This window comes from Haliotis rubra, unplaced genomic scaffold, assembly GCF_003918875.1.
Source record: "Haliotis rubra isolate DU_JTF1 unplaced genomic scaffold, ASM391887v1 Scf898, whole genome shotgun sequence".
Classification (NCBI taxonomy): domain Eukaryota; kingdom Metazoa; phylum Mollusca; class Gastropoda; order Lepetellida; family Haliotidae; genus Haliotis; species Haliotis rubra.
In genome coordinates this window covers 297,514-311,290 of record NW_025767632.1, presented here as the reverse complement: position 1 = coordinate 311,290, position 13,777 = coordinate 297,514, and the positions used below count along the sequence as shown (strand labels likewise).

Genomic DNA, 13,777 nt, shown 5'->3' with positions numbered 1-13,777 from the left:
TGAATTTATGAGACAATTCACCAACCAGATGATGGCTATGATGGAATGGAGGTTCGAAGAAGAAGCGAAGGCTCGGCGAAGCCTCTCCTCTACTGACACCGTGCGCAAACCTACAAACCTGCGCGAACTTATGGACCTGTGCAAACCTACTCCACATAGAACTACGTCTCAGGACTACGTTGGCTAATGTACACCACAGTCGGACGACTCTGTTATCTTGGAGGAGGATAGAAGACATGACATGCTACTCACCGTTCTACATCTGCGAACCCTCAACGTTCGAGAACATCGAAGGATCCATCTCCTACACCTAGCCGCTCTAGATCGAGATCTCATATCTCTCACAGACGTTCACGAGGTCACTCATCATGAGACAGGGGTTCGTGAAGAGAAGGCTCACATCACAGAGGTTCGCGAAGAGATGAATCTACATAGAGAGGTTCGCGAAGAGAGGACTCTCAAGATAGACATTTTCGCGAAGGGAGGAATCTTCTGACAGAGGTTCGCGAAAGGATGATGGAGGTTGGAGAAGGGATACAGGTTCACAGATAGATGATCCGCGGAGGTCTAGCTCTACTAATCAGGAGATACTGGATGAGCAAGCAGACTTAATCTTCCCTGACCCAGAGGTTACAGCTTGGATTGCCAACGGGTTGAACTTGGAGTCTCCTTCTAAGGATAAAGATGAAGTCTACACTTACTTGATGCGTGATGACAACTTTGACTCGGTCACTATCCCTCCAATTGAACCTATATCCAAGATACGCTCCAAGCTACGCACAGCTTTCGCGAAAGCAACCAAATTCCAGAATCAGCATCTGCCATCGTTTAATTTGAAGAGATTCCCCTTACATCATATGGATCCATTTAAAAAGGGCAGCACTTCCAATGGAACGTCCTACCGTTTGGAATATCTTCGGCCCCGTGGCTATTCACACGAGTAACCTAGCCTATAGTCACATATCTACATCATCGAGGTCTACGCAATGCCTTCTACCTGGACGACGGCATTCAAGTTCATCAAAGTGCCAGTCAACTCATACTACAGTTGAACTTCACGATCAAGTTGCTCACTCAACTAGGATGGCTGGTGAACCTTATGATCGTTGGGTCAAGATACAAGCCATGATTCAACTAGCAGTCATTTCTCCATTAACACTACGATCATGGCAAGCTCTACTTGGTCTACTAACCTCGGCGCAGGACTACACTCGCACAGGAAGGTTACAACAAAGGCGCTGCAACGGTTCCTGACAAAACATCTAGACAGTGTCGACCCAATCTTGCTGCCAGACAACCTCAAGAGGTATTTACTATGGTGGACTCACAGGTTAAACGTTTGCGGAGGGACCTATTTACAAGAGCCAGCCTTCGACACACATCTATACGTAGACGCGTCGATACAAGGCTGGGGTGTGCATCTCAATCAAGTTGCATCAGGGAGGTGGTCCAAAATAGAGCAGCATCTTCACATCAATCTACTGGAGATGAAAGCCGTGATCAACGCCTTACAACTATTGTCGAGTTCGCTGAACAACAAAATACTGATGGTCCACATGGACAACTCTACAGTGGCATTCTCCATAAATCGGCAAGGATCCACAAAGTCTCCAAGCCTCTTCCAGCTCACATTCCAGTTGTTCCACATCACGAAGGAAGCAAACATCTGGATAAAGGCGTGTCACATACCCGGAGCCAAGAACGTACTTGCAGACACTCTCTCCCAACCACTGCACCTGTCACCTACGGAATGGATGCTCCATCCAGAAGTGTTCCGGCTCATCATAAGGGAAATAGGATCCCCTTGCATAGACCTGTTCTCCACGAGGTTCAACAAACAACTACAGACGTTTGTCTAACCAGTTCCAGATCCTCAAGCCTGGGCAACAGATGCACTGAGCATATCTTGGGAACGACTAAACGCTTACGTATTTCCACCCCCGATATTACTACCGGAAGTACTGTTGAAGATCAAACAGACACAGGCGCTAACTTTGGTCGCACCATACTGGCCAGCGAGGGTATGGTTCCTAGACTTAATAGAAGATCTCGGAAGTCCAACAATCAAGTTACCAGAATGGCCGAACCTACTCATACATCCACACACCAAGCAAGTCCACAGGAACCCCGACGGCGTTCCAGCTACACGTGTGGACCGTATCAAAACATGTTTGAAGAAAAGAGGATACTCCACCAGGACAGCCAAGGCAGTAACGCTAGCGTTACGCAGATCTACTCGTAACCTGTATGAAGTTTGAGACTTATGCAAGGCGGAAAGGCTTCATTGCGATGAAAGCAACTCATCCTCAAGTGGCGGAATACCTGTGTCATCTTAGACAGACCAGACATCTGAAAGGTTTGACATTATCTACATACCTCACTGCCATCAGTACAGTGAAAACAGGTATCAAGTTGACGAAAGTACCAGAATTACTTGCTCTGCTGAGATCTTTTAAACTGGAGGACCAGCACAAGAAGTTCAGAGCTCCAGCCTGGGATCTGAATGTAATTCTATGTCATCTTATTAGTGATGCCTATGAACCTCTAGACCAAACTACCCTCGAGCTGCTGACACAGAAGACTCTGTTCCTGCTTGTGCTAGCCACGGCACCTCGAATATCAGAGATACATGCGCTGGACTTTGGTCGAACCAGATTCGACACGTGGCAACATGCTGCAGTTAATCTAGGACTTAGATAGGACTTCATTGCCAAGAACCAACTACCTGGCCAGCCAGTTAAACAGTTCCACGTACCAGCGCTATCTACAATCCTCTGACCAGAGGATATAGAGGACTTATCCTTGTGTCAGGTCAGAGCCCTGAAGATATATATTTTCAAAAGACTAAGACATGGAGACGAAAATTCAAGCGCCTGTTCATCCCATTATCCACAGAGACATCAGCAGAAGTCTCAAGAACGACAATATCGTTCTGGATGAGAGCCGTCATATTGAGAGCCTATAAAGCAGCAGAACTAGAACCTCCTAGAGCTTCCAACCCACATGAAGTCAGAGCACTGGCGTCAACACTGGCTCTGCAAGGAAATTGCTCTATATCTGCAATTATGGAGGGCTGCTTTTGGAAGTCAGACTCGGTGTTTGCCAACCACTACCTCCGAGACATAGCCACTGAAGACGTCTCAGGCATTCACCAAATTGGGCCTCTCGTTGTAGCACAGCAACTAACGGTTCCTCAAAGGCGCTGAGTTGGAAAATCTCGCCCTTAATCACGCTGACTTGTTGATAACTTATACTAAGGAAAAGTATTAGTTGGAAAGTCCATGCGCAGTCGAGGACAGGCTAGCATGAGTGATTAAAGATACTCTACGGGTAAAGATCTCACCTGTATGTGAAGGGGTCGCAACTCATTTATGATAAAGATCTTATCATAATCTATGGGTTGTTATAAGATATCTAATAATAAGAAGATACTAGTTTATCTGTAGCCACATGAATCAAGATGATTCAACTTGTCTGAGACTGAAGTAAGACAAGAAAGACCCCCCCCCCCCCCGATTTATAACGGAAGTTGGAAGAATAGGATCACGGAAATGCCGTTTCGCATTTCCCATAGGGGAATGCAGGACGTATCTAAGGACAGCTGATGAATCCATGAAGTGGCTTGACCCACAACCAATCCGTCGGATTCTATAAGCAAAAAATCATGAGTCAGGATAAGAAAAAATATGTAAATTTTCAAGTAAAATTGATATTTTTATACTTATCCTGACTCATGACTAGAAGCCCTCCCAACCTCCTTGCTGGAAATCCTTCAGATTTCACAGCAGATCCAAGTGCATGGGCAGAAAAATCCGGAGAGAGTGACAAGTAAGGCTGGTCACATGACTGTTTGCGCGGGAAAGGGCAAAAGGGAGGTAACTCGTGGGTCAGTGTGTTTTTACGTCTGCTTTGGGCACTTCAAGGGATTCAAGTGTTCCACTACCATTCGCAAGGGAAAGGGAGATAAGCAAAAGATCATGAGTCAGGATAAGTATAAAAATATCAATTTTACTTCAATTTTCATTTTCTTCACCGATTTCATTTAAATATGAAATATATGTTAATCATAACAATATTAACATCTAAGAACAATATACGATTGCAAAAGTCGAGATTTCTATTTTGTTAAATTATTGTCCAAACAGTGATTTAAACCACCGGGGTGCGGGTACTGATTTTTTTTTTTTTAAATTGCACCCTGCTATATTTATTATGTCATGTCATCATAGATTAACTATAGTCATCTGTAAAAAATCGGATGATATTTACTTCTTTGTAAAGCATATTTTTTTGAAGTTTTCAAAATAGTCATGGGCTTAATATTAATAATCAAGGGTTCATCTTTCCATAGAAGGTTTTGAAAAAGTTCTTTCGTCATTACAATTTCTTGAACCTTTAGCAGTCTTCATGAACTTAATGTGGTTCTCGGTAAGATGTATTGCATTACAATGAAGTCTGTTTTCAGGTTGTCTCTGGAGTCTTGTACACATTCACTGTGAACATGGTGGACACCAAGTGCTTGAACAGTGACACCAACAAGGGCAAGGGACTGGAGGATTGTGCTGTGGCCGACAATCCTTTGGTAGGAGGATCTTGTAGCTCATCAAAACAGTAATATACTGAAATACCATGAACATGACTCATCAGCTTTAACTTTAATAAGACGTGATGCCTCTCCACAAACACTGTATGAGATTCTAACCAGAATAACAATGATGTATTGTGTGATTACCTCATGCCATTTTGTCAGATATTGAAAAAATATTGAAAAAATTGTGTTTTCAAAGTGTTTCGGTATAGTTGTTTTATTAAGGTTTTTTTATAACACAACCGATTTAAGTGAGCTAATATCCTAGCCGTCGTCAGTCTTTTGTATCTTAAACAACCACTCTGGAACAACAATGCTTATAAACCTATTAAAGTTGTAACTCGAGCTGAATTACAAGGCTGTTGTGTCTCACACATCTTTTCTGAAATTGCATTGAAATTTGGCAAGTGTGTAGTTATTTGTGGGGCATGGTATGTTCTGTTTTTTGCAGAATACTGTTTTTATCATTTGTCTTCCATTGTCATGTTTACGGTACAGATTCTAGTCCTTTTGGCTGTCAGAACCATGTCAATTCACACTTGTTAGAGGGGTACACAAAGTCTGTGATCTAGCCTACCAGTTGTCTGACTTCCATTTTTGTGAAAGTGGCGGTGGCTGAGTGGGTTAGATGACCGACTTTAATTGCCTGACTCTTAGATTGTGGGTTCAAAACAAAAATACTAGAATCTGTACTTTACGGAGAAAGTGCAATCCCAAATGTAATGTGTGATGCACAGATTTCAGCCTTACCATGGATTTTGGCTATTTACATATATATAGGAGTTTTTGAAACATTAATTGTTTCTGGCTATGACAGCAAAATACAAAAAAGGCACTTGTGATTCCTCATTTATCAATCCAGTATTCAGATGATAACTTTTATGCTTTTAGAATTTTGGATTAGCAGAGTCAGGTGGGTGGCAAGTTTTAAAGACATTTTAAGCTGTTAACTACATACCCAGGTGAACTAGTGTACAGTGGCACTATTTTTTTTCATATTCTGTATAATTATATCGAAACAAATGGTAAACCAATGTATATCCAGTGATAGCCACAGCCCAAAAAAATGGTCCTCTCATAGTAATCCCCAGGGGTGGAAATAACTTTAAAATTGCTAGTGTACTCCGGTACAGTGGCACATGTAAAATCACTTGCCCTGATAATTTTTCCACTATACAGGTCGTTTTCTTTTTGATTTTGTAAATAAACAACATAATTAACGTTGGAAAGTCAACTGGACACCGGTACAGTGTGATATACAAATTTGCTTGCCCAACAGAAAAAAACACTGGACTCGGACGTCGGGCAATGGGTTATTTCCACCCCTGATCCCATATGACTGAAAAGGCTAATTCAGTTAACTGCATATTAGTCAGTGTCACTGACCCTTAGTAACAAGTCCCAGACAACAGTGATCTGGACATTGCACTTACTAGCACTTATAACTAGGGGATGTGATCATTAAAGGAGTGTGTCTTTATGATGCAGGTAAGCTACAGGCCCTTGTCACTTGTAGTTGTAGTAGATTAGTTGTCATCTGTTTCTTGTATTACATTTTAACTGATCCTAACCAATTTACTAGAAAATGTCTCGTCTTGTTTGTTTTTTTAATTCTTTTTATTCATTTCAGAAGGTGTACATTGCAGGTTAGAGTGCAAATTGATATAACAGCATTTACAATACAGTATAACACAGGAGATACACGTTGTATGATAGTGATCTACTATAGGTTCTCTAAGTATACAATTAATCTATTTGGCCTTCTTTTTTTTAAATTTGGCAATCCTGTTGTTTTTCCTGGCTATGTATCTTTCGACTAGTACAATATCCCGTAGTATCTTCATGAATTCTGCTATATGTCAAACTTTATTATTGATACTAGAAGTAAATATAAATCTTTTACCAGCTAGTATAATGTTGTTGATAAAATCATATGGATTTACTAACATAATTTCTGTTTTCAAGATTACAAAAGTATTTTTCTCCCTCTTCATGCCACTGAATTAGGTTTCTGATCTGTAATCCTTTAATTTCTTGCTCTTTAAGTTTTTCGAACTCCATCTTGTATTTGGATAGATCACAGAGAAGGGTTTTGTCAATGTTTTGAAAATTGCTATGTATCGTATCCTCCAAGTCTTTAATTTTAGATTCTAGTTTCAAAGTTTTATCATTCCTTTCTATTTTTAAAAAGGAGCTATATGAGATAGACTTTCCTCTAATGTTCATCAACAAAGTTTCCAGGAATAGACAATCATCTATGCTTAGTTTCAAATCATTATCGATATCGTTCATGTCATTAGTTTGAGGGTTCATTACATATTGTCTTTTAGTTGCCTCGATTTAATTTTTAACAAGTTTAACATATTCCTTGTCTCTCAAGAGCGATGTGTTAAACTTCCAATAGCCCTTTCCTCTAGACTTGCTGTCTGAAGAGAAGGCTAAAGTAACAGCTGAATGATCAGATTTATATCCTGGTAGAACTGCAGAGTCTACAGTTACATTAGAAAAAAAAAAAAATCAAGTCTGGCTTGCTGCCTAGGATTCTTTTTCCACCAGGTATATTTCCTTGTATCAATATTGAGGTCACGCCAGTAATCCACAAGATTTAATTCATCAACCTTCTCCATGATTATTTTCCTTGCATTAGGATTATTTACATGTTTATAGTTCTCTAAATCGATGGTTGGATCCATAACTAAATTCCAGTCACCACACAGCACCATTGATTCATTTTCAAATTCATCAATTTCTTTAAAAAGGGTGTTATAGAATGCTGGATCATCCTTATTTGGTCCATAGACATTAGTTAAAGTCAACCTTGTCCGTCCACACTGGTGTCTACAGTTATATCATTACCATTGATGTCTTTCTTAAATTTATGTATATCAATTTCTACGTCATTATTAAATAATATTGCCACGCCTTTCGAATTCATGCTGAAAGGAGCTATGATACTTTTGATTCCCCACTCATTTCTCATGATGTTTTCATCTTTTTCAGAAATATGGATATCCTGTAGACATATAATTGAAACTTTACATTTTCTCCATATATTCATTATCTCACATCTCTTTTGTTTTTCTGCCAATCCCCTGCAATTTGCGGAAACAATCTTAATGCTGTGAATGTCTCGTCTTTGTTACCTTTTCTTTCAGCTGTCACTGTCAGAATTATGACAAAAAGGAAAGAAAACATGCAAAATTATCTATAATTTCTCACAATTTGTTATCATTCAGAAAACTGAGTGCAGCTACAAGGTGTGGTACCAGGCCTGGAAGAAACCACAGTACAAACTGGAGTCAGAGGAATGCGGAGAACAGGCAAGTTTAGGAACATTTTGGAATTGGCCTAGTTAAGGTCACCTCAACATAGCTGCGATGTTGAAAATACAAATTTTTAAACTTATCCTATCTCACGGTATGCACTTCTCTCTCTTGATTCGACACTGAGTGGAACGATGTAAACTGTTTTCCCTTGGCCTCTCTTGTGCATCCGCCCAAGCACTCCATGCTACCCTCATTAGAAGACAGCTTCCTAGTTGTCATGCAAAGCATGCGGCATGCACCACTAGCTACCCACGTGACTATCTCCGAATCATCATTCTCTTTCTTGTCGCACTTGAGTGTGAACGTCTTTTGCTTTGTTGGTGACTACACTCAGGCTTGCGCTTGTCGTGTTACTGACAGAGCTCGTTATGCCGCGTCACTTGACGGACCCAGTCCCACCAAGAAAGGAAAGTTTAAGCGTCCTCTTTTGTGTGCTCGGCAGTTACAGTCCCCTCCCTCGAATGAAGAGGATTTCATGAGAGCTTAGTCGGACTCTTACTTATCGGAAGACCTTAGGAATTTGTTGGGCTCTCAACTTTCCAGCCCAAGTCCTTCGTCTTCGACCACGTCCTTGGTAGTGGTTGTCGAGCGTGCTACCACCCCTAAGGATACCTCTACACAGCGGGACCTTCGAACTACGCTCTCTGTCTCTCGTTCTCCGGACCAGTTATCTCGCAACCTGGCAATCTGTTTCGGACAAGAATCAGCTGATCTCTACACCTGACTGCGCAGAGCGCATGCACAGAAGCCGTTCTCGCTCTCGTCGTTCGTCCAGTAGTGAGAGGAACCAGCCTACCTTGCCTCAACACCTGTCAGTGGTTAGATCCCTGTCTCCTTCCCATTCGGCGAATAGAAATGCTGTTTCTTGCGTCCAGCTATCTCGGTCTTCTGAACCCCGAAGCCTGCCAGTTAGAATCACAGTTCGCCGGATCATGCTTCGCCTGTCCGCTTCCCTCCACCTCGACTTTCGCCGGACTGTCCACCTTCCCCAAACTTAGACTGGCTCTTTACGAAACAGCTCTCACCGAACCGGTCTTCATCGAAACGTCAGTCTACTCGTCAGCATTCTCCGGATCGATCGTCTGCTAAACAGATTTTACCTAATCGAATTTCATGGAAACAAAGTTCGCCGAAACGGAAGATTTCACCGAAACGGCATTCCACGAATCAACATTCACCAAAACGGCATCCCACGAATCAGCTTTCTACGAACGCTTTTCGCCAGATCGTACATCTCTTGGTGATGCACTGAACTCTCCTAGTTTTCTTCTTCGTCGAAGAAACATGGTTCACCCAACCGCTGGCATCAACCGCCTACCAATCTTCAGATTTTCTTGCCAAGACGACCTGCTCGAAATCTCGTTTCGCCCACATCTATCAAATCCATTTTACGGCGAATCCCCAGTGTTGTCTCGTACAACTTCCAACATGGAAGATTCCCGGCCTACTGGTTCATCAGAAATTACCCTACTTGTCAGGGATGTCTCCCAGACAGATCGTCCTGTTTTCCCGTCATGGTTTGCCGAACTTATCCGTGTATCAAGAGGCTGGTCTGCCGCCATTCCTGCAGGCTGGTTTGCCGCGACATGGCCGAACTGTTTTTGCAGCAAGGAATGGCTCATCTCGTTCGTCTGAACAACAACATCCCCGTACTAGTTTGGCAGACCGATCTGAACCTCATCATCGAACCAGTTCATCAGGCAGAACCGATTCCCCGCATCAGAACCAGATCACAGTACCGTTCCAGAACTTACCTCGCCGATCCAGATCACCAAACCGACCCCGGTCGGAGAATTGTGATGTTGAGAGTGACTTTGAAGTGCACTGACAGAATTGTCTTGGTCCTACACAGCTGATGATAACCCCAGCCTTTAATCGCCAGTGACGATGAACGGTGCCATTCCCGGTAAGAGTGATTATGTTGGGATTTGTCAGCCAGCCGAGAGAGACAGCATACCAAGGGTGTTAGACAGAAACGTCCCAGAACTCTTCAACTTGGGTTACTCGGGTTTTCTACTTTAGCCCAAACCCTCCATTCAGAGGTCACTGCAGTCCCCAGGCCTTCGTCTTCCCAACAAATGTTCCTGGGGTCGCCGGTCTTCTTTTACTGTCGTCATTCCAACAACTTTGCGAACATTCCGGTAGATAGATTCACGATCCCCATGCATCTAGTCTACTACATTTATCACTCCATCCAGCGGACCAACACTTCATTTGGTGAACTAATGTTCACACAGATTGCCGATCGTACGACCTTTATCACCCGTTTACAATGTACACATTCCTATAGATTGACTGACAATCTCCATTTTGCCAAATCTACCACATTCAGCACTCTGTCAGGAGATACCCCTTCATCAGTGGCAAGAGTTGCCGGGTCTCCTCACCAAAGCTCAAGCCTTCACTTACAGAAGTCAACTTCATTTTCGAAGCTTACAATGTGTGAAGCCCATTTCTGGTGTCCCCTGCCGTGATATTGCTGGAATATTGCTAAAAGCGGCATAAAACCAAGCTCAGTCAGTCAGTCAGTCATCTTCGAAGCTACATTGATGATTGCACATCCAGGCACAACAGGATCTGATAGTACTTCGCCGCTAACTGTAGTTCACCACCATCCTGCTCTGGCAGTTAGGATGGCTAGTGTACATTGCTGTATTGAAGCTAACATCGATCCAGAGACTCCACGTCATCGATACATTGTTCCACACCTGTCAGAGGAGGATGTTCGCCCTTCAAGACAGGTGCCTCATGACCCCGCAATGCATTCCTCCAGTGCTATCTCAGTGGCAGCTGCTAGGCTTTCTGACGTCAGCTCAAGCCCCAACTACCAGACGGTAGCTTCAGCTTCAGCCGTGCTAGACGAGCAGAATGTTGTCCTTCATGTCGACTCATCATTGTTCCTCGACGCATCCCTCACGGGTCGGGGGCTCACTTTCTTCATCATCAGACGGCCGGACTGTGGTCGTCCGCAGAAGGGGACTTGCACATCAACGAACTCAAGTTCTTGGCGGTTCTTCTCGCCTTCCGACATTGGGCGATGGAACTTCTGGAGTCTTCCCTGCTGATTCAGACAGAAAACACCACAGCCATCTAGTACATCAACCATCTCGGGTTGACAGGTTCGGCGAACCTTCTTCAGCTGGCGCTTTGGTTCTTCCATCTAATCGACTCCCTCACCATTGATGCCCGAGCCAGATACATTCCTGGAGTCAGGATTGTCATCGCAGACGCGCTGTCCTGCTCCAATCGTCCGTCTCCCACGGAGTGGCAATTAAACCCACAGACCTTTCGGGAACTGGTCTTCCCGTTATCAAGGTCCCAAGTTGACCTATTCGCCACATGGTTCAACCATCAGCTCCGAAAGTTTGTCTCACCGATTCCAGACCAACTAGCGTGAGATGTCAACGCTCTGGCGATTTCATGTGAGGGGCTCAACGCTTACGCCTTCCCCCCTTTGGCTCTTCTACCTAGAGTCATCCAGAAACTCCGGGCGACCAGACAGAGTCTACTGCTTTTGGTCGCACCTTACTGGCCAGGTGTTGGTTTGTTGATCTCGCACAGCTCGCAGCCCTAAACCCAGTTCCTCTTCCCGATTGGGATGACCTACTGTTACACCCTCACTCGGATCAGTGCCACATATCCCTGTGTTTTGAGGGATATTGCACGTCCAGAGGCATTACATCTCCCATTTCTACTTCACCTCAAATAGTCGCTGAATTTCTTCAGCATTTGCGGTCGTCTAAGAAGCTCAAGGGTTTAGACCTCCTGCATGGGATTTATCTGTGGTGCTGCTTCATTTGGCCTTGGTGAACTATGAACCCTTAGCTCAGAAGATCTCCTTCAAGACCTTTTTCCTTGTGGCCTTGGCTACAGCTGCTCGGATTTCTGAACTCCACGCTTTGGACGTTAACAGAGTCCAGTTTGAATGGAAGAAGCATGGCAAAGTCTTCCTCGGTCTTCGTTGGGATTTCGTAGTGAAGAATCATTTGCTGGGACAACCCGATCGTACTTTTACCATCCCACCATTGTCCATGATCCTTGGGCGCATGACAATGAAGACCTGCAGCTTTGCCCTGTTAGGGCTTTGAAGATTTTTCTTGCTGCTTCTAAAGATCGCCGCCGTCTCCTCAAACACCTCTCCATTCCGTTGTCCTCAACATCCAGGGCGGAAGTGTCTCGCACCACATTATCCTTCTGGATGAGAGCCACCATCCTACGGGCTTACACCTTCGTTGGGTTACCGTCCCCGACAGCTTCTAATCCACATGAGACACGGGCGTTAGCATCTACGATGGCTCTGCATAGTAACTGCTCTCTCCACGCCATTATGGAAGGATGCTTCTGGCGATCTCACTCGGTCTTCTCCTCCCACTGCCTTCGGGACCTCACAGTCAAGGACGTCCACGGCCTGTACCAGATTGGACCCCTTGTTCTCGCACAACAGCTGTCTACGGCCCAACAACGCAGATAGGGGACAGTCCCACGCGGTTGCTGCTTCCCTGTACTTTCCTGAATATAAGTCTGAACTTGATGTCTGTCTTATGTTTTGATTGCCTATGGGTTAGAACTACTTTACAAAGTTTTATACTAAGACACGGAGATACTACCACCTCGGTGGTTGGACGAATCTGGAGCTCGATATTCTGTATCGATGTGGAAGGGTTCGTCATTTCACGTTTCCTGACCCCTACTTTTCAAAGCAAATACATCAGTGAAGTGTGTCACTCCCAGTGGATTTCGTTGCGTTCCGACTCCGAAGTTGCCAGGCTCATCCTTTGACTAAGCTTTTGTAAAGAAGTGAGGGTCAATTTGATGTTGACTGGAACTGAACGTTAAAACTGCGAGTTTTCCGAGTTGTGCTTCTCTTTCACCTGCCCCTGGTCGGTGTTTGTGGGGGTCTTCTCGAAGCAGGGGCTGGCCCAATTATTGTCAATGACTTTAATTTATGGTGGTACCTTGAAAATCATGGTGAAGTGACATCCTCTCTCGCTGAGCTGCGTCCTTCTCCGGAGGTTGCGGCCGAACACCACATCGCTCGGGAGCACCCATCTCCCTGGGAGACGTTGTGCTTAGTAAGCCAAGGAGTTCAGAGGAACTTGTCACAAGCGTAAGAGTTGCGCTAGTCATAACAGGCCTCCCTTGTGCATCGCTATCTACTGTTGTTTCCAGTCTACTGTTCGCACTGACAAGACACAGGGTATCTGCGTCCCGCCGTCCAACCGTGGGATAAGTGCATACCGTGAGATAGGATAAGTTTAAAAATTTGGAAAATTTAATTATAAATTGTATATTTATATACTTATCCTATCTCACGCGACGGATTCCCGCCCATCCTCCCCGCTACGCAGATTCTCCAAGATTGACATTCCAGTGGCTCCAAGATTGAGAATGATGATTCGGAGATAGTGGTGCATGCCGCATGCTTTGCATGACAACTAGGAAGCTGTCTTATAATGAGGGTAGCATGGAGTGCTTGGGCGGATGGACAAGAGAGGCCAAGGGAAAAAAGTTTACATCATTCCACTCAGTGTCGAATCAAGAGAGAGAAGTGCATACTGTGAGATACCGTGAGATAGGATAAGTATATAATTAACAATTTATATTTAAAATTTCCAATTTCCTCAATTTTTCTGATTTTTTTCCATGGTATACTCTGTATCAATAAATGGATATTATTTTTTAATTTTTTATCCTGATATGTCATTTTATTCCCCCAAAATGAATGGAAGATGCATTTTCAGATTTGACCAGCTTTTATTGCACTGGGCAGAGTTTGTCCAGCTGTCTTCCCATCTGCTTCTTTATGGAGACCATTTTGTTGAACACTTAAGTTAGAGAAATAAAATCTATCAGAATGATGTTA

The 13,777-nt window shown here is 43.8% G+C and overlaps 1 protein-coding gene across 1 annotated transcript in view; it reads left to right on the top strand.

The window, feature by feature from the left end:
- Window positions 1–13,777, top strand: part of LOC124263753 — a 67,636-nt gene that overhangs the window by 8,017 nt on the left and 45,842 nt on the right. The window contains 2 exon segments of the mRNA XM_046698460.1: window positions 4,466–4,582; window positions 7,825–7,908. Coding sequence (XP_046554416.1) covers window positions 4,466–4,582; window positions 7,825–7,908 — 201 coding nt within the window.